Source organism: Colius striatus, chromosome 1 (genome assembly GCF_028858725.1).
Source record: "Colius striatus isolate bColStr4 chromosome 1, bColStr4.1.hap1, whole genome shotgun sequence".
NCBI classification, from domain to species: domain Eukaryota; kingdom Metazoa; phylum Chordata; class Aves; order Coliiformes; family Coliidae; genus Colius; species Colius striatus.
In genome coordinates this window covers 203392461-203414530 of record NC_084759.1, presented here as the reverse complement: position 1 = coordinate 203414530, position 22070 = coordinate 203392461, and the positions used below count along the sequence as shown (strand labels likewise).

Genomic DNA, 22070 nt, shown 5'->3' with positions numbered 1-22070 from the left:
AGGTAAGAAGAAATCTCTCTGATGGTTTTGCTTTAGCTGAGTTTATTCCCAACCTGAGATTGTTTCTTTGATGAAGAGATGTCATCAAATTCCCAGGACAGAGTTAACAACAACTGTAACTGGATGGGTTTGAGCATAATGAAGGAACCCAGGGGTGGAGACTGAGGCTGAACAGACATTTCTATGGAGATGATCTATCAACTTGTGGCAAGGAGACAATTTCCATTGCTGAAGGTGTTTGATGCCACAGAGGCCTCAAGGAGAGAGATAGAGGAGTTTGGAGAGACATTGTGGGTGAGGTTATGTGAATGGGGGAGGATGAGCAGAAAGGGGATTAGCTGCTGGAAGAAAAGAGTACATCCAAACACCTAATGCTGGTAAAGGCTGGGACTCAGGGCAATGAAACTTGAAGGTTTTTCTTCCAACCTGCCCAGTGTTCTCCATTTATCATGAGTCTTACCACTTGCTTCTGCTGAAGCCAGGCTTTCCTAGTCAGTGTAAGACTTCAGGACTGAGATGACAGCCTTTTCCTGTGCTGTGACCTTTGATGTCCTGCTCACTTGTGATATTAGGAGCTAGAGAAAAAGGAGGAAGACCCAGTGTTTTACAGTCCAGGAGTGTGTGGTATTATGCAGCTTTTGCACAGGCAGCACAGAGGAGGTCTGGGGAGGGAAAAAAAGTCAATTATGACCCTCCTGTATGAAAGTGCATTGTCAGATCATAGCTCAATGGAGCATGAGCATTCTGTTCTCCTGCCCTGAACAAGGGTGGCAGCTCTCTCTCCCTCTGAGCTCAGAGGGGATTTGGGAGGATATAGGATTCCCACAGTAGAGAACAGAGGTGCAACCACCCTCACTCATCCAGCTTCAGGCTTCTCTGCAGGGAATGATATTATGGTGGTAATTAGTGGTATGGCCTCTCAGCAGCAGGAAATTAACTGTGATTGCCAGAGCATTTTATTTAAACCAACAAATGGATGTCAGATGGAGATGACTGAAGTGGATGGTGTAACAGCACTCAGGAATCATGGTTCCAGTCACAAAAATACCCCAGATTTACTCCATCATGGCAATTACTGTGGATATTCACTCTAATTTCAAGACACAGTTGATACTTTTTTTTGCACTTACCTTCCATGGGTATTTTAGCAAATGAGTTTTCTGGCAGAAAATTCTACTCAAACAGCTAATTAAAGCAACTCATTAGGAAAGCAGCTTTCAAATTTGCAAGCACAAAATAGAGCAGGCTGGAAGTGTGCTCTAAATGTAGCAGTCACCCAGGTACATGGGTGACATGGAAATGGTACCATGGAAAGTGGTGTGACCTACATCAGTTGGGCTCTCAGCCTCCCAAGAAGGGCCAGCTAGCAATTACAAATCATCAGGCTCTGTCACTCCAAGAAAAAGACCACATCTTCATAGTTTTCTCAGAAAAAAAGCTTTGCTGAAAAGCTTTACCAAAAGGTCATGAACATTGAGCAGTTTCCAGACAAATAGCATCAGATCACAACTCAAGGGACCTACACCTCCAGTTAGCTGGACTGTGTGTCAGTGGGAAAGTGTTGCTCATGGAAGATGCAAATGATTCAAGGGAATGAGGAGGTAACTGACCACCAGCTGGGATTCAAGTTGGAAGAAAAATCCCCATCTGCTGACTCCAAGAACAGGAGAAGCCATTTGAGATGACTATTGGTCTGTGCTAGAATGATTTGGTAAGGACTAGCTTCTTTCAGAAAGGCTCTCCTCTTTCCTTGTCAGTGTTCTATGAACCTTTGAGACTCTCTGGCCAAAAGCAGAGAGATACAGCAACACAAATTTTCTTACTGACTTGCCAGCCCATATTTTTCACCTGTCCAGTTGGTTGCTGCAAAGTACAACTTGCAAAAGCTGAGCTCTTTCTGTCTTTACCATGAGTAGGAGCACCATCACATCTATATAGCTGTGTCCATGCTAAGTAATTAAGCAGAAGACCTTCCTGGGCATTGGACTGCAATGGTTCAGTTACTAGAATGATGTTTTTAAGGAAGTATTTTAAACTCTTGCTGGCTGACATTCTTCCAGACAACTTCCAGCATCCAAAACTCAACGTGAGCCAACAGGCAATTCAAAAGTCAGTTCTAATGGGAACTTTCTTGAAGGTAAATGGTTTGAGCTTCATGGAGATAGCCAGATTGTTTCACAGGACCTCAGGACCATAGGAAGGGCCCTGACCATGGTGACTTTCCTTGTAGGACTCTTTTCCTTCTGTCTATTAATTTGGTTTTAAATAGGCCAAGAAGTTGAATGAAGCAAAAAGGAAGATACAAGGAGAGGAGAAATCAGAGAACAGGACTTTAAGCCTTGTTTAGCTAGAAAAGGAGGAAAATGAAGACTGAAATCCTACCTTTGATCCAATTGGTTTCAATATGGCATCTGGGGTATTCATTTTATGAGCATATTGCATCTCATGAAGTCTACTAAACAATTCTGCAAAGCCATCTTGTTGAATCTAAGGAGTCCTTAAGTCTGGGCTACATCCTGACTTTACTCTAGGTGCCTTGACTTTAATTACTGCTTTTCTCTTGTCTGTACAGGATGACAAAGTCTGTCAGACTTGTGTTTTAGATCTTGTGTCCTTAATCATTTATCAGTGCTTTCACACTGGAAGTACAGTGGGCACATTAATAGAGTTAGATCATAGTGTTTGAGTTTAGAAGAGAAGTGATTATCCAGGTGACTGAAGTTAGGCTTTGGATCAGAGTGCTATCCTGAACTGGAGTCATAGTCCCTGCAAGCCATCTTGTCTTTAAGTCTAGCTGGGATTGTTCTATTTCTTGCATGAGAGCTGCTAGAAGGAGAGACTGAAAGCAATAACTTGTCAAAGCTTTGTCTCTCAGGTTTATACTGATAGAGGAGAAAACCAGTTGTTATAGTAAGCTCAAAATGGGGGGAAAAAAAGGCTCCCTTCTTCTTATGAGTCAGAGAGAAACAGCCTTGAGGGAAATGATGTGATTTGTTTCCCTGGGGAGGTGTGACAGGAGCATGAAGTAAAAGGTAACACGTTGAGTTGAAACATGCCTTTTTCTGCCAGAGCATCCCTTGAACCACCCAGATCTGCTGGACTTGGCCTATCTCCTCAAATCATTTTAAGCACACATATTGCCTTCTCATCAAAGGAGTCTATCTGGACATCCCAATCTTATGTGGTCATTGTGTAACCACATCAGTGACCAAGGAGCTCTTTCTTCTCCAAATCGGTGGTTTTGTCAAACCCTCTGAGATTGCAGAGGTGCAGTCACAATGAAATTAGTCTAGTTTGACATCATGGGCAAAGAATCCCCTCTATGCTTATCTTGGACACTGTCTGTTGGACCCCTCCTTCCCCTGTCAGGAAGGAATTGACACAATAACGTTGTCAGAAGATTACAGTAGATGAGTATTGCTGGATCTGTCATTTCCTATGCAAAGAGATTAAGGAGGTAGCTATTTAAAGCCAGTACAGTAGCACCAGATATGGTTAAGATTAGATTACTGTCACAGAATCACAAAGTCACAGAATCTCAAGGGCTGGAAGAGACCTTGAAAGATCATCTAGTCCATCCCCTTTGACAGAGCAGGATCACCTAGAGTAGGTCACACAGGAACTCATCCAGGTCCTTGAAGGCTTTCTCTGATATTGTGCTGAAATGGATTGATTATGAACCAACTCTGCCTTGGAGAATGTTCTTTCATGCCATTGTTTGATCCTGAATTTGTCTGTTCTTTTTGAATCTGACTCAGCTATATACATAGGTGATCTAGCTGCAATGTGGTTTGTGTTTTTCTGTTTCAGAGAAAAAGCATCTCTATATTATAAAAAAAAAGAGCAAACTTCATGCCTTTGCCATGTGAAAAAGTATTTGTAGTTACAAGGAAGAGAGGTTCTGAGAAGAGAGGATATTTCTCTGGCACACAAGAATGAGAAAGTACATAAGTTGTTATCTGCAAGACCAGACTTCAGAGCTGCAGGAACCTTCCCCTAAGCAAATCTCTGCAATTTCAGTTTGTTTCATAGCTCTTCTCATTTCATTCTGTTCACAACCTAAGGAAAACAACTTAAAATATGTAGGCAAAATACACCTGTACTGTGTCTCAGCCCAGCCAAACACTATAGGGAAGTTTAGACATGAGGCTTGGATGCAGATTTACCCCTGGGCTCAGGCAAAGCTGAAAATGAAAGCAAGATTTTACTAGTTGAACACTAGGAATTCATTTGGTGAGGATGTAGTATGTAATTGCTCCTGTAAATTGTTTTCTTTAACCAGAAGAGTTATTAGTTCAAATTGTTGGCCAAATAGGGGTGGGAGTGAAGTGTGTTACAGACCCAGAACCAGAGGATGAAGGGAAGATTTACAGCAAGACCAGGCTAATAAACTGCAAACAAAGGTGGGTACTGAAAAAAATATCAGGCTACAAAGATAAACAGTGAGATGTTTGTACAAAACACTCCTCAAATAACTGTGACTGGCAAACGAGTTGGTGACAAGGTCTGTGCACAGACAATTCTTGAACAGAAGATGCTGTGGATTTTTTTCTTCCCCAGCATTTTGACTTTTTAGCTGTTTCCAGAGCTCCAATGACCACGTGCTGGACAAGCTTTGGAGGTGCTGTCCTCAAATATATTTGTTACCACATGGGGAAAAGTGAAAACCACCATTTCTTCAGTTCCAATTAAGTCCAGAGAGTCCAAGACTCTTTTGAGTTTTGCTAGATGTACAGCTATAGAGAGACTACATCTGTGCAAGAGAGCTTAGGGTAATCACAGTTTGTCATTTCATTTCAGATGTCTAAGGTGCAGCTGCACCTTGAAGTAAGCATCTCAATATCCTGAGAAAACAAGGCAAGGAGTTACACTGATGGCTAAATCCTACCTAATTCCATGAAACTTGTCTCTCTGACTGGATGGTATTTCTGAGGACTTTGAAACACTGCTATGAAACACTGCTATGAAAAAGGAGGACTTTAAGCTAATTCTGGCTTGAGTGACTTCCACTCTGTTTCTACCTGGGGGCCTGGGTATCCAGAGGATGCAGTGATGAGTTTTGTGGGTCACAGGCTCTTCCATTGTCTAAACACTGCTGGAAACACAAATGCAACAAGTCAGTCATGCACAGGGAAGGCAAAAGACACATAAGAAAAGACACAATTCACAAGAAGTCAGTTGGCAATTTGAACCCTGAAGTACATTTCCTCAGTTGGGTTAAATACTGACTGTGCTCTTTCGTGCATCCATTAGTTGTCTATCCTGTTGCTTTTCCATGACTGCACATGCTTTTTGCTAGTCTTAGATTTTTTCCACATCTTCAGAATTCGTTTACAGACATCCACATCTAATGAGATTAAGAGGAAACACTGAATAATTCATTTGAACGGGTAATTGAACTGCAGTGACCTCTTTGTTAATAAAAGTGCCCCTTTCCTCTGTGCAAACACTTTAGCCTTTGCAAAGCTGGGAATTCACTGCATCTGTTGAATTCACAAGTGGCTTTTTTTGTTGTTGTTGTTTCTGTTTGTTTTGTTTTAAATAACTGCCTAATAGCTGGAACCAGCATTGTGTTCCTCCTGCTGACTCACTGGTTTCTGAAAGCTCTGCAATGAGTGTGACATCTTTGAACACCACAGAATATACTGTTTCCTTTCAACTGGACATAATCTGCAATGATTCAACTCACTGCAAAAGAACCATGTGGGTAGGAGTATCCCATCAGCCTCTATACTCCCAGCCTCTGTACCTTGCACCTGATGTACTGTGGCATTCAGATATGACTTACAACAGCAATCCCTAAAAAGACTTTGCCTTTGTTTCAAATAATCGTGTAATGAACGTGGAATTTGGCTGAGGCAAAATAGTCCATGCTCATTAAAGTGAGTAATCCCAATTGTTAGCCCTACTAGGATATGAAGTGTATTGACACTAACTGTAAAGGATACAGGGTATCCTGTATAAGGTAACACATCTCCTAGTATTAGAGAAGAGTGTAAGGTAAAAAAATCCATACACTAAAAAGTCCTTAAATCACTGCCAGGTAAAAAGCATCTAAATCTTCTCTTACCTAAAGGAGAGGCTGACAAGAAGGCTCTGGAGGGACTTTTTACAAGGGTATGGGGTGATAGAATGAGGAGTAATGGCCTCAAACTGAAAGAGAGGAGATTTAGATGAGATATTAGGAAGGTTCTGTTCCCTGGCACAGGTTGTCCAGTGAAGCTGTGGCTGCTCCATCCCTGACAGTGTTTGAAGCCAAATTGGATGGGGCTTGGAGCACTGTGGTCTAGTGTAAAGTGTCCCTGCCCGTGGCAGAAGGGTTGGAATGAGACAATCTTTAAGGACCCTTCCAACCCAAACCATTCTGTGATTCTATGGTTCTGCAAGGATAAGAGTTGAGAAACAGTAGAGAGCAAGTCTGTGATTCTGCCATTTGCTGTCTAATTCAGGGCAAGCCTCTTAATTATGGTCATAGCTTCCTTATCTGTAAAATGAGGACCTCATCTGGAGTCCTGTGTCCAGTTCTGGGCTCCCCAGCTCAAGAGGGACAGAGAACTTCTGGAGAGAGTCCAGCACAGGGCCACCAAGATGATCAGGGGACTGGAGCATCTTCCTTAGGAGCAGAGGCTGCGGGACCTGGGGCTGTTTGCAGACTGAGGGGGAAATCTCATGAATATTTACAAATATCTAAATAGTGGATGTCAGGAGGTTGGGGCAGCACTTCTTTCTGTTGTATCTAGTCACAGGACAAGGGATAATGGGATGAAGGTGGAACACAACAAGTTCCATTTAAATAGAAGATAATACTATTTGACTGTTTGAGTGAGGGAGCCCTGGCCCAGGCTGCCCAGGGAGGGTGTGGAGGCTCCTTCCTTGGAGGTCTTCAAGACCCGTCTGTGACATGTTCCTGTGTGACCTGATCTAAGTGGGAGCTGCTTTTGCAGGGGGTTGGGCTGGATGATCTCTAAAGATCCCTTCCAACCCCTACCATTCTATGACAGTATCATGTCACATTTTTTGCACTTAGACCAAGCTCTTGAGGAAAGAGGGAATTTTTCATCTGTGCATCTAAAGATTTGAACACAAGAGGGCTTTTCTTCTGGGTGAGATTCCTAGATAGTGATGCAAAATAAATAATCTGTGAGCGTTCCTCTGTTTATATGCAAAACCTTTTTATTTGCTTTTTTGAGACTGTTTACTTGTAAGAATGTCTGCAGCAAGTGAAGTCCTCAGGAGAATTGGAGAGAATAAATATTCATAAGAATACTCTCCTGCAAATGCTTTTGTGGCCATCTGTAAAAGCTTTTTTTTTATTCAAATAGTGCTGAGCTTTTTTTGCAGATAATTTGCCAACAGAACAGAAAGGAAAAAAGGAAAAGGGTTTTTTTTCCCTCTCTTAACATCTGATGCTGTAGTGGCACAGTTATCATCACTGGTGTGTGATTTAATATCCAACCTGTGGCATAAATAGAAAGGAAGGAGTAATGAGAACACTAATGTCCTGATATCAGAGAGACAAAAGTGTGTTTACACCAACTATTTTGAATGAAGAACAAATTAGTTTGTAATTAAGACATCCAAACAACATATCCCTAACTTAACAAATAACTTCTTTACAGCAGCAATTCCCTTTTATGTTGTTGTTGTTACATAACATAATTCTGCTCCAAAGGAAAATTCTTTATTGTGGGAATTCCCATCTTTTTTTTTTTAACACAAATCAGTAGCAACCTGACTTAACTTTTCCTTTGTTGGTCCTTTCATTTAGATGTCTGTGTCTTTCATTGCTGTATTAGCAGAACACATCCAAAGAGTTATGGCTCTGTACTTACAACAGCTTTTCAAAGGAGATTTGTCATCTCTGTTTTATAGGAAGGGAAAGGGTGTAGAGGGAATATTCACCTTTTATTAAGATCACAACAGGAACCTCTTGTAAATCTGGGAAATGGAATTTTACCCAAATCTCTCTAATATTATCATTATCCCAAAACCATGGTTTTTTTCTATTGGTTATTTTATTCCTTCTTTATTTTTTGGAGCTGAAAGGGAGGAGAAATGGTGAGCACCATTCTCCTCTTAGAGTTTTTTGCTGTGTGGAGACTTCTCCCTGTAGTTGGAGAGATGTTTGTGCATCATGAGGGCACAATTTGACCCAGATATGAGATTTTTTCATTTTTTTGGTCTCCTCTTAGTTCTTTTTTTTGGCCTATTCCACAAGTAACTAAAACACTTGGTGTCCTGTTAAACGCCTCACTATCCTTCAGCAGCAATTTCCCCAGTTTGTTATTCATTGCAGGCAAAGTTATTTCAAAATCATAGAATCATAGAATGGTGGGGATTGGAAGGGACCTTTAGAGATCATCCAGTCCAACCCCCCTGCAGAAGCAGGTTCACCTAGATCAGATCACACGGGAACATGTCCAGGCAGGTCTTGAAGATCTCAAAGGAAGGAGCCTCCACACCCTCCCTGGGCAGCCTGGGCCAGGGCTCCCTCACTGAAACACTGAGTTTTTTCTTATGTTTAAATGGAACTTTTTGTGTTCCAGCTTCATCCCATCACCCCTTGTCCTATGATAGATACCTTAGAAAAAAGTGCTGCCACAACCTCTTGACACACACCATTTAGATATTTGTAACTATTAATGAGATTCCCCCTCAGTCTCCTCTTCTCCAGACTAAACAGCCCCAGGTCCCACAGCCTTTCTTCATAAGGAAGATGCTCCAGTCCCCTGATCATCTTGGTGGCCCTGCACTGGCCTCTCTCCAGAAGTTTTTAATTGATTTTTTTGTGTGTGTGCTTGTGAGTAGGAATTTTTGCTTCACTGGTCTGTATTTGAGCCTATCCACATCTCAGATTCCTAGGCTGTGGCTTTTGTTGAAAGTCCTGAGTCCAGATATTTACCTCTGCATTGAAAGGTTAAATCTGCTTGAAAATCTGCAGTCAGAGAATCACAGAATCATAGAATCTTAAGTGTTGGAAAGGACCTCAAAAGCTCATGCAGTCCAACCCCTCCTGCCAGAGCAGGACCACTCTTCAAATTGAGACTTCTCCAAAAGAGCTTTATAAGAAATTTCAGATGAAAACTTCTCAGTAGAATCTGTTTGTGTTATTTCAGCTTCTCTGGAACTGGTTGTTGAAAGCTTTCAAAGTGTCACAGGACAAAAGGATAGAGTTTCCTCCCAGCTCATTGCATCAGAGTGGGAAGGAACAGAGGGCTTTTTTGTGGTGTGCAGCCCCATATGGTGCATGAAAGTCAGGCCTCAAGACAAATGGCTCAGATTGTTCAGCAATTAGGGGAGTGTGGTGGGCTTGTGTGGGCAGCTTTTGGTAGTAGAAGGGCTACAGGGGTGGCTTCTGTGAAAAGCTGCTGGAAGCTTCCCCTGTATCTGACAGGCCCAATGCCAGTTGGGTCTAAGATGGAGCTGCTCCTGACAAGGCTGAGTCAATTAGAGATGGAGGTAACGTCTCTGTCATTAACGTTTCTGAGAAGGAGCAGAAGTTGCTGTGCAGGTGCTAAAAGGGCAGTAGAAGAAGTGAGTATGTGAGAACAACATTTCCATAGAACCCAAGATCAGTGCAGAAGGAGGGGAGGAAGTGTTCCAAGTGCCAGAGCAGAGGTTCTCCTGCAGCCTGTGGTGCAGCCCATGGTGAGGCCCTGCCCCTGCAGCTGTGGAGGAGCAGAGACCCACCTGCAGCCTGGACACCAGAGAAAGTCAATACCCAAAGGAGACTGTGACTCTGTGGAGAGCCTGAACTGGAGCAAGCTCCTGGAGGACCTGTGAACTGATGGAGAGAGGAGCCCACGTTGGAGCAGGTTTGCTGCCAGGTCTTGTGACCCCATGAGAGATGCATGCTGGAGCAGTCTGTTGAAGGACTGCATCCTGTAGATGAGACCTATGTAGAGGCAATTCATGAAAAACTGCAGCCCATGGGAGGACTCACTCTGGAGAAGTTCCTGGAGGACTGTCTCATCTGAGAAGGACCCCATACTGTAGCAGTGGGAAGTGTGAGGCCTCCTCCTGAGAGCAAGCAGCAGCAAAGCCCATCTGTGATGAAGAGATCGCAACCCCCATCCCATCCCATCCCATCCCATCCCATCCCATCCCATCCCATCCCATCCCATCCCATCCCATCCCATCCCATCCCATCCCATCCCATCCCATCCCATCCCATCCTCCTGCAGTGCTGGAGGGGAGGACAGAGAGAAACCTGGAAAGAAAGGAGGGGTGAGGGGAGGTATTTTAAGATTCACCCTTAATTTCTCATTTCCCTGCTCTGCTCTAATTGTTAATAAATCAAACCCTTTCTCCCCAAGCTGAGTCTGTTTTGTCCATAATGGTAATTGCTGAGCCATCTCCCCGTCCTCATCTTGACTCATGAGCCTCTTGTTATATTTCTCTCTCCCTTGTCCAGTTTAGGAGGGGGAGTGTTAGAACAGCTTTGGTGGGCACCTGGCACCCAGCCAGGCTAAACCATCACAGGGAGCCCTATACAGTTTGAATCCCTGCTCTGTTGAGGTAGCTGGGGAGACGAAAGCACTATGATCCCAGAGTATTTACTTCTGCAGCAGCTGTGATGAACACTTGAGGGAAGCAATGTCCTTCTGGAGGAGGCATCTCCAGCATTTCAGGGGAAAGGGCCAGCCCTGCCATCAGTGTGGGTGCAGGGGTGTCTATCATTGCCTGCCCGAGTGTCCTGTGAACATGGCTGTACTGCTGAACCCTCTCTTGGTTGTTGGCTGAGCTGGAGCTAAAATAGGTTAATGTGAAAACAACAGGGAATTGGTCCCCAGGAAAATCTTTTCCTGTTCCCCAGCTTGAGCTTCGTTATCATTTTGACCACTTTTCGTGGACTGATTCGGTCTCTGCTGCAGACTTTGTCCTGATTGTGCTTGATTGGCATAGATATGCATCAGGAAAGCATTGCATTTACACCAGTGGTGATAGCAGCCTAAGCTTAAAATGATTTGTCTTTCTCCAAATCTCTTCTCTGTTGCTTAACCTTAAAATTTTAGTCTGTCTTTCTACCCAACATGAACATTCAGATTCATGACCACTTGGAGTGACCAGGTACTGTGCGGATGGAGGGTTGGTGGATGGAGGGACAGATGGATTTTGGACAAGGCTCTCAGTTCAGAAGGACTTCATACATACTAAACTTGAACCAAAGTCAGCAAGGATATGCTTTATCCATGGCTTTCTACCATGCCCTTCCTTAGACCCCAGTTTGAATGTCAGACATCACAGAGTAAGCTTGGGCCCAAACTTTGAATTTATGCTTAAAAATAAATCTCCCTCTCCACTCCAAACAAAACTGGCTTCCACTCTGCAACCCTTGTCATCCTGCTCTCTCTCCCTCATCATTTCTCTTTTCCCTTTCACACATCAGCTGCAAACATCTCATTTGGCTGGGACGTTGAAGGCAGGCTCATCTCGAGCAGTTCCAGACTGTTAATTCAATCAGCTCTTACATCAGCACTAACATAAGTAAGTGAAAAAGGCTCTTGAATTTCATCACCTTGTTAAAAATCTCAGATAGAGTTCTGAAAGGGTTATTTGATTTGCTTCGCTAGGTTTTATAAAGGTTTGTACACAGCATTTAAACTATTACTATTTACTTTTAACAAGCTATTTATGTCCTACTTTCAACTGCATAATCAATACTGCTCCTCCATCTGTTCAGACATCCTGACATCAGCACATTTCAATTCTCTGCTGACTAGTAAAAAGAAGGGAATAATTTAAACACCATGAGTGAATAAGAGGAAAAAAAAGTCGGAGAGAAATTGTTAGGGATTAAATCTCCATGTCCAAAGATGGCCAGACATCTAGGAACCATGGATCCACCTCCTAAACTTACTGAGGAGGTTGCTGAGGACATTGAAAGAAGATGTTGTGCCTGGGAGTAGATTAAAGTGACTTTTATCGCTGGCAAGAAGAATGTTTTGGTAGTCATTAAAGCTGTTGAAGGAGTTTTCTGTTTTGACTTTATCTTGAAGCAGACCAAGGGTCTTCACCTGGGCCTTTCCAGCTCCTCTGCTGTATGGATGGCACAAGGTAACCTCTGAAATTGTTTTGGCCAGGTGAAATCATCCCTCTGTAGAGTGAAAGGTGAGAGGGGGATAAACATCTGCATGTGTAGAGGGACACAGAGGCACAGATGGATGATACAAAGGGAAGAGATCTCAGTCCATTGCTGCCCTGCCATTGTCAAGGCCTCGGGAGATACCCAAAACTATGGGGACCAAAGAGTTCTGCCTTAATTTACAGTGGTGTCAATCTGGAATAACACCACTGAAGTTTTTGGATGAAATCATTTCAAGGTGGTCTGATTTCTCCGTATTCAGAGATTGCTGGCTGAGGAAGTGAAGCATTGGAGTAATATCTTCAGCCTGTTAGCATTATCACCAGAAACAAAGCCAGAGATAGCACAATGATCACAGCAGCTGAGTTTACTTCACAGCATTTTAGGTGCTTACTATCTAGCTAATAAGTACTTAGCAGTCAAAGCAGAGGCTTACTCAGTCCCCAGTGACTGTAAAGTCTATGAAACCACTCTGCTGCCTCTACACCTTACAGTTAATTAGTGGAGGTTGTGATCTTGTTCTGATCTCACCTGGAAAGGCACTCACCTCTACTAACCTGAAGTGACTCCACTTTAGGCTCCTACATGGGAAACAGCTGTCCTGGTCCTGTGCTAGTCAATGGAGACCTCACCATGAAATATTGCAGGTACCTGCTTAAAGGTGAATTGTTTTGTGGTTTAAGTTTCTTAGATAGTAATAATTAGTAGATGAAGCTGGGGTTGTGCTTACTCAGGTAAAAATGTTTATGCTGCTATACATCTATGCTCTAGTACACATGTAAGTCACAGATCTGATTCCTGGGACACTTCCAAGTCACCTGGATTGCAAGTGTGCCACAGACACAGAGAGTATTGCCTAAGTCTTGGTGTTTGAAAAGTTACTAGTATGTGTTAGTCTTACTGGCATCAGGAGAATGTTTCATTCAATTTGTCTGTTGATTAAGCAAGGTTTGCACTGCCTGCTGAGCTACACTCAGAGAAAAACACTTTCCAGACTGCTCTTCCACTGTTCTGTTTTAGTGTCTGGCCACTCTCACTCTGTAGTAGCAGCCTCAACTGAAGTACAAGATTAACCCAAAGTCTGTCATCCAAGGAATAGAAGGATGTTTGGGTCTGATTCCCTGGTGTAAATTGGACATCATAATAGGGACACTAGAGTTACACTTGTGGTGAAACGTGGTAGGAAGCTGTCTCCATCTGAATGCTTAGTTATTTCTTCCAAAACTGGGGAGTTTTACCACTATTTGGTGTCAGTGTTTGGCTGAGCACTGATGGCAAGGAAGAAATGTCTGTTTCAAAGTACTACACCGTAGTGTTCAGGCTTTACTGTTTCTTTATACCAAGAACAAATGCATCTTTTCTCTTGCAGTGGTCCTTTGCAGCACCATCCTGTATCTTGAACTTTCCTAGTCACATTCTCAGCTACATCTAGACCCAGCTCTTTGGCAGACTTTGGGTGCACCAGGTAGTCTTATTGTCCTGTATGCTCCTATGCAGATCATAGAGTCATATAATAGTTTTGTTTGGACCTTTAAGACCAAGCCCAACCATTCCCCTCACACTGCAAAGCCCATCACTAACCCATGTCCCTCAGGTCCATGGCTTTGTAATATCCCCAGGGATGGGGACTCCCTCACCTCCCTGGGCAGCCTGGAACAGCATCTAACAACCTTCTCAAGGAAAAGGTTCTTCCCCATCTCCAATTGAAACCTCCCCTGGTGCAACTTGAGGCCATTTCCTCTTGTCCTATCACTTGTTACTTGGGAGCAGAGACTGATCCTCACCTCACTACAGCCTCCCATCAGGGAGTTAAAGAACCACATCACAGTTCTCAAGAAGTCCATGGAAGACTTAATTTGTTATATGGGAAGTGCTTTAAAGTGGTTCCTGCTGCTAAAAATAGAGGCTTCAGCTGATACAATTGTCTCCTTTTAGTGTTTAGTCCACTTAAGTGTGTGAAAGTGTTGGTGCTTTTCAGACAAAGGAGATTGTGGAGGCTCCTTCCTTGGAGGGCTTCAAGCCCCACCTGGACACGTTCCTGTGTGACCTGATCTAGGTGGGACCTGCTTCTGCAGGGGGGTTGGACTGGATGATCTCTAAAGATCCCTTCCAACCCCACCATTCTATGATTCTATGGCATTTAAATCTTACAGCAAAGGCTCATTTTAGCAGGTTAAAGCCTTGCTTTTGGTACAAAGATGGCTGTTTTTTCAACCAAACCTGCTGTTGTCTTTTGTGGAGACTTCCTATTTATTCCTGTTCTTTTCAGAAGTAAGTGTGTGATTTGGTGTGCAAACAGTGCAGCACAAAGAAACGGCTGACGTTCCTCTTCTCATCTGAATTCTAGTGTCACCCGACCTCTTGAAGAACTAAAATGTATTATGAAGTTTCCACATCACCTTTTCCAAGAAAGGTCCCTTTGTGTCACTGCTGACTCCCATCTCACCATCTCAGAAATGCCACTGTGGCCTGGGATTTATTCTCCTTATGATAACAGCGTGCTCCATTCCCCCCCTTTTTGTCAGGGTTTTTTTTCCTCCTCTTTGTTATGCCTGGTATGACCAGAACTGAGTTGATTTGCTGGGTGCACTATTGTTTCTTTTGAATGGGGGTTGCTATTTTGTCCTTTTTTTCTCCATGACTCTGGACCCATAATGTTTTGGAGGGGAAGCAGGGAGGACACGAGAGGTTTGATCTTGAAGAATTTCACTTTGGTGGGAAATATCAATGATTTAAAATAAATATACTCTCACAGATATCACATTACCCTGCTGAGCTCGTGTACAGCAGAGAGAAAATGGCTTTTTTTAGAACTGATTTTTCTTTCCCACCAGCTGAATGGAATATCCAAGCACACGATTTAAAGTAACTGTTAGAAAAAAAAAGGTTACACAAGATGCTATCAGCAGAAAGGAGCTGAAAATTAAATGGAAATGATTACTGGAGAACTCATTTCCTTTGCTACTGGGAGCCTAACAACAACAATAAAGAATAATTCAGAAGTGAAAGCTGAGGTTCTTCCTTTGATGTCTGAATGTTTTGTGCTTATGTTACTTTAAAAGAAAGGGCCATGTCAGAAATTAAATGTGATGCTTAATTTTTATTTTCTCTCCACTCAAGCAGCATGTTTTCATCTAGGTGATTATTAAAATAATGATTCACCTCTTCAGCTGCTCTGTGCTGGCAGGATTATGTTTTGTCAGCAGAACAGCATGGGTTGAGTGATAGCTGAGTTCCAGACTGACAGAATCCAGTTGCCTCTTGCAACAGAGGCTAAAGGCTTTTCAATTTATCCTGTCCTTGTTTGTAAGCAAGGAAGGTGGAAGAGCACTAAGACCTCTGTTATCTTCCCAATAACTCTCTGGACTTTGGCTGGGACAGGGTTAACTTTTTTTCCTAGTAGGTGGTAGAGGGCTGTGTTTTGGATTTACTAGGAGAATAATGTTGATAACACAGGGATCATAGAATCCCAGAATGATGGGATTTGGAAGGGATCTCTAGAGCTCATCCAGCCCAACTCCCTTCTAAAGCAGGTTCCCCTTGATCAGGGGGGAACAGGAACGTGTCCAGGTGGGTTTGGAAACCTCCCAAGAAGGAGCCTCCACACCCTCCCTGGGCAGCCTGTGCCGGGGCTCCCTCATCTTCATGCCAAAGAGGTTTGTCCTTGTTGAAGTGGAACTTTTAGTGTTCCAGCTTGTGCCCATTACCCCTTGTCCTGTCACTGGCTGCTACAGAAAAAAGTGTCCTCTCATCCTCCTGACACCCACCCTTTAGGTACTTATAAGTGTTAATGAGGTCTTTCCTCAGACTTCTCTTCTCAATGCTAAACAGCTGCAGGTCTTGCAGCCTTTTCTTATAAGAAGATGTTTCAGTCTCCTGATCATCTTGGTGGCCCTATGCTGGGCTCTGTCTAGAAGTTCCCTGTGTCTCTTGAGCAGTTGTTGCAGAGTAGTGCTTATCCTAAGGCAAAGACTCTTCAGTTTCCCATGCTCTGCCAGCAAGGAGATGCACAAGCAGCTACAAGGCAGCATAGCCAGGAGAGCTGACCCCAACTAGCCAAAGGCCTATTCCAGACCATAGAATATCATGCCCAGTATATAAACTGGGGTAGCTGGCAGAGAGGGGCTGTTGTTCAATGGCGATTCCCACTCATCCTGACCTGTTTATCAGCCCAAGGTTTGGTTGGGTGAATGCCACTAGGTAGGAATTTGTGCATCTGTTGAGTAAAGCAACAAGACTGAAGAAGGAACAGTTGGGTGGTGAGGACTTCCAAAACTTGAGCTGAAGCAGGTGGTGCTGGAGGTTAGATCCTGATGTTTGCAGGTGTTGTGCTTCTGCTGTAGGGCTGTGATCCCACAGGGCTCCAGAATAAGATTGAGCCTTCAGCAAATGAATAATCAAACCTGATGAGCCCCATCTACTATGTCATAAGATTAATGTTTTATTGAAGAGAGGGTAAAGGGGGGGAAAAGAAAGATAATGAGACAAGATGAGTATGGAGGTGCCAAGCAAAAGAGCATCTGTGTGAGTATCTGAGTTGCTGCTTATTTCTGTGAGGGTGTTTGGCTCTCAGCCCTCCCCAGCTCCTATCTCGCCATCGCTGTCACCACAGGAAAACGCTCGCTGCTTACCACGTCACTCCTCACACACCACAGGCACAGCTGGGAGGGCTTTCAGCCTGTGGCACCAGTGAGACACACAGCACAGCACCTTTGTGGTGGCTTATACTCATCTCTCCCCACCTCCCTCCCCCATCCTCAATAGGTTTATTTGGTTTTTAAGCTGAAAGATGTGTTGCAGAGAGAAGCAGGTGCTGCTTCTTGTGGTTTGCATCAGAGGTCCTACAGTAAGCATAACACTGTGTCTGCTCTAGCAGTTACCTAGATATGCTCCTTTCCAAGTCACCCCTCTATTTGGCTGCTCTAGCTATACAGGACCACATTGTGCAGAGCTCTGCTTCTGGTCAGAAAGGTGTTAAACTCTTTTGCTTTTCAGTTACTTAACCACAAGAGGTGATTCAGCACCCTTCTTCCTTAGTCTTCTCTCTTGAGGTGTCCCTGTATTGGTGTCAAGCACAAACCACTGTGCTGTTGCAGAGAAAACATCCTTAACAGTCATTTAGAGTGATATATTGCCAATTTTCCAATGCTTAGTAATGTAATCTGTAGTCTGGATCAGGCCACCAGACTCCATCCACAGCATGTGGATTGAGTTTGGTCCTCCCAGGACTTGGCTGATCCAACCTCATTCAAGTGTCAAAAGGAGATGGTCTGAGTCTCCCTTTAATAGTAATGACCTCTGCACATTTGGCTCTGCAATCCCTTTCAGACACCAGATCCTGTTTACAGCTGTATCACCTTCTGGCAGTGAAAAGGAACATTTGACTCTCTTCTTGGATATCTTTACATCTCACCAAATCCTTGGTTTAGATACTTTTCTGTGAAGTATTTACAGTCCTTCAAGTGCTCACTGATCCTGGGTATTTATGGGCTGAAATTCCCCTGGGCAACACTCCTTAGAAAGCACAAAACAACTTTTATGACTTTTCTAAGCACCTCTGCTCTTTGTCCTTGCTTATTCACTTCAATACCCATTTTTTAATTGTACACAACATTTTATTAAACTGTACAAACAGCACTGGCATTTAAAAAAACCATGTTAACTGTTCTAATGGAACACAATGACCTGCTGCACAAACTGTGAGCACAGATGCCCTCTGCATTTCACACAGCACAAGAAAGGATTCCATGAGAGTCTCTGGACTGAAGCCTTTTTCAGGGCTCTCTGCTGCTTTTGTTGACTTTAGGCACTTCTGCTCTTGGTCCTGCAGGATCTGGTGTCTGCAGTCACTGCCAAAAATGTCCCAGCACTGCCTGCAAGGCTGCAATCATGCTGTTGGGAGGTCCAATTTGAGAAGGTGGTGCAGCATCTCTGATTTGGGGATGACTCCAGAGCTTATCCTCTCCATGGGCTGGAGAGATTGATGCAACAAAGCTCCAAATGTTTACACTTCAATTAGAGCCTTACACACACTTGAGTGACTGTCTAAGTCTAAACTATTACTCTTCTATTTAGGCTTTGACTTAATTTTGATCTGGTATTTAACTGGGGTTCTGGTGACAAGGAGTAACTGAGCAGTTCTACATCTTTCCAACCTCACATAATGGTGCATCTTTATTTAAAGGGATCCCATAATGGAAGGATTATTTGGACAGAGTGCAAAGGGGTTGAATATACAGCAACATGTCACGAGGTGAAGGAGAGGACCCCTCTCAGCTGGTGTGCTGGCCTGCCCTGTGCAGCTTGTTGACTTATGTCTGCAATGAGAGCCAAAGATTTGGGACATCATTTAGAGGAATAGAAAGTATATCAGCCTTTCAAGAGCTGTTACTACTTTTCAAGTAAAACATGCCAAGGCTGTGACTGGAAGGGCAATTTTATGATGGTCAAACAATGCCTTGAGGAAATCTTTCCCATCTTTCTCATGCAGTTTTAGGATAAAACTCCAGAAAACCCAGTCCAGATCTTGCTTTGAGCCTGGAGGGTGTGAGGACAGTTAAAGCTTTAAAACAGGGGTTCTTGATGCCTTCTGCTCTTCTCATCCTTCCTGATCAAGTACTAAGTGTAAACCACTGGTTTTCTGTATTGATCTTGACATTTGATGATATTTGATGACATCTTGACATATTGATCATTGCCAGGGCAATGATCCTCCTTAGAGGTTGAGTTCTTTGCTCCAGTGCCTCTGACTGAGGTGTATGAATGCAGCTACAAAGTCTCTTTGTCCCAGTGGAGCAACATTGAATCCTACTACCTGTGAACATTCTTTTTAGACTGTGTAGGGAGTAAAATTGCTTCTTCAAAATGGTACAAACAACCAGACTGAAGTCTTCCCTTCAGACACCTTCAGGCCTTGAGCAAACCACTTGTCCTTCAGAAGAAGGTGGGCTTAGGTGAGAATTGCAGAAATGGTCACCGATATCACCAGAAGCTCAAATATACTTCTTTTCTTTCCTTGCAGAGAAACCCATTGGCTGTGTGTACAAGTAGTGGGGGAACAGGTTTTGGTACCTCCTCACTTTCAGATGCTCTCAACTTGAGGAACATTGGGAAAAGAGAGAAGAGAGACCAAAGATACTGTGAAGAAACTTCATCATTAGTGAAGAGTGACTGGCATCTGCTACAGACTGGAGTAGGCTGGAAGCCTCCAGGCATGGTACAAACTTTCACTGAGGTGTTTTTCTGGTGGGTTCTTGATAAAAATAACCATGCACAGTCTTCAGTTGACACAGTGTCACTCAAATCATTACAGAGAACCCCTCTGGTAAAGCAGATCTCAGGAAAATATTTTCTCCATTTTAGGGTTCACAAAAGAAAAGTTGCTGAACATATTTTGGTCCATGCTGTTGATCAGTGCTCTGTCAGCACAGGACAGGCGAGGTTTCTCATTTAGAAATTCCTTGTCGAAGTTGCTACAGTCACTTGGAGATTTCTTCAAGAAAAGGAAAAGAAAAATGAAGTCAAATCACTAATATTCAGATCTGAGAATCATGGAATTGTTTAGGTTGGAAAATACCTTTAAGATCATTGAGTCCAACTCTTCCACCACTAACCCACATACCTCAGCCCCACAGCTCCACAGCTTTAGAATCTCTCCAGGGATGGGGACTCCACCACAGACCTGGGAAGCCTGTGCCAGGGATTGACAACCCCTTCAGTGAAGAAGTTCTGAATATCCAATCTAAACCTCCCCTGAAACAACTTGAGGCCATTTCCCTTGGTCCTATCACTTGTAACTTGGGAGCTGAGACCAACTCCCCACCCTGGCCACAGCCTCCTGTCAGGGAAGTTGCAGAGAGCGAGATGGTCTCCCCTCAGCCTCCTTTTCTCCAGACATGAACAATCCAGGTCCTTCAGTCATCAGACTTGTGCTCCAGACCCTAGATCTTCATTACAATGGTACTGTTCCTATCAGGCTCAGCCAAACTATTTGGGAGTTCAGACAGAGAACCTGCAGTGCATTTGCTCATGGCCTTTTGCACAGTGATTATTCACTTCAGCCCAAATGATGCACAGTAACATGTCAAACTGTAGTGAACTTCTGTCTGGATTCTTAGTGTTCAGGAATCAGTTCTGATCACTTGCTTGTTACCATTCTATTAAAGTAGTAATGAGATTAAATATTACAGAGGAGGCACTGAGCCTGTGATCCTTTAATTCTGGAATGTTACAGGTTTGGAACACAGTGGGCTGGACCCATCAATTAAGTAACACTTGTGAAGGACTGTAAAATTCAAGCATGATGCACTTGTGAACTACATTATTGTTATTAATAGGACTTTAATAGTTAAATAAGACTGTTATTAACAGGACTGTCCTGAGTTAGCTGATCACCTAGATACCTGAACTGCTTTTCCTTCTTTACCTTCTACAGAGTTAATCCCTACAGAATGGGTTGCACTTATGTTATTAAGGGAAAGTGTTTTAATTGGCATGTAATTGAGAAAGTGATAAGTAATTTGTGGCTCCTCAGGTTTGGGCATACCAGACCTGGGCTTATAACCATCAGAAGAGCAGTCAGGGTGATGAAGCCAGGCAGTCCAGACTACAGGTGTACATTATTCATAGCTATCTTTCCAATGGCTGTACAGTCAGTGAGGCTGTGGTAGGTCCAAACCGTGAATGCTTTTAGCTGCTTGTATCCAATGTGCACAACATACCACATAGCCTATGGCCAACTTAAACTTCATTTGGGCATTCAAGTTAGAGTGAATCCTTTTCATTCTAACTGCCCAAGACCCAAGTCCTCCATCTGCTTTTAGACAGAGAGGTTGAATGTGCAGAGCAGCTCCAAAAGATACCCCTGAAAGTTTTAGGGCACTTTGAAAGCCTTCACTCTGTGCCTGTAACCATTAGTTGCAGTGTGAAGCAGAGGTTTAGTGAAATGCCAGCTCTCTGAATCTACCCAGGATTTAATGTCTCTGATATTAAAGACCCATGGCTGAAGCTTTTGGACAGCGACCGTAAGTAAATGGGTTTATAACATTACTGTAGGTCCTGGCTTGCTTGTTGCCAGTGTGTGCTGGAGGGTTGAAATATTTGGGAAATGAATAGGTCAGGAAAATAAAAAAGACATGAGGTGGGTGGGACTGAAAGAAGATGCATCCTTACCACTCTTGGTTTGAAAGGAGGCTCCATCCTTCTTTCTTCCAAAGCTTCCCAGTTTATCTCCCGGAAGAAGGCATGCTGGCGGATGTTCCCTCTTGCTCCCAGTCTTCTCTCAGGTTCTCTCACAAACAGCTGGAATGTTGAAAAAAGAGAAATGCTTTAGTCTTGTATCAATAACAGTGTATTCATCAGGACAGTCCTACAAGATAAGGTCTCAGACTTTGAACTCAAGCATGATTGGTGAGAATGTGCACTCCTTTACCTTACTACACTTCTGACTGGGGAATCAGTTCAGATTCTTAGCCTAACATGCTAAAACTTAGAGACCTAAGTCTGGGCAATTTCTTGGTTTTTAGAGTTGAAATATAAGCATGATTTGTGAAAATACTAGTCTAACCTATGTGGGTTGCATTCATCTCTTATACCTTTGCACACTTGGAGTGTCACTATTTGACTGTTCATAATTGATAAACAGTCATCTTAGGTGAAAAGCATCTGATCTCCTTCACACAGTTAAACATGAGATAAGAGACACCCTGGAAGTGACTGCCTTCTCTCCACTGACTAGCTCAGATGCTGAGAACCATCTTCTTTGTAGACATCCTGGAAGTGGTTGCTTCTCTCCACTGACTAGCTTAGATGCTGAGAACCATCTTCTTTGTCAAAAGACTCCCACTTCAGACAGCTTGTGTTGACTGCACACTCAGGCTATGAGTCTTGTGGAATGACTGATTCTGCTGAAGACAGGGAAAAGCTTAAAGTTGGGACATCTTTAAACCAACAGCTACATGCAGGTCTGAGGCTACTCTTCAGTTTA

General features: G+C 43.4%; 1 protein-coding gene across 2 annotated transcripts in view; it reads right to left on the bottom strand.

Moving 5' to 3' along the window:
• Window positions 1-17723: 17723 nt before the first annotated feature.
• PRKCQ (protein kinase C theta) overlaps window positions 17724-22070 on the bottom strand; it is a 67616-nt gene continuing 63269 nt past the window's right edge. For both annotated transcript variants that reach the window (XM_061989491.1, XM_061989483.1), the window contains 2 exons: window positions 21257-21385; window positions 17724-19577 (listed from right to left, as the gene is read on the bottom strand). In XM_061989491.1, the coding sequence (XP_061845475.1) occupies window positions 19422-19577; window positions 21257-21385 (285 nt within the window). In that variant the 3' untranslated portion in view covers window positions 17724-19421. The remainder of the gene's footprint in view (window positions 19578-21256; window positions 21386-22070) is intronic.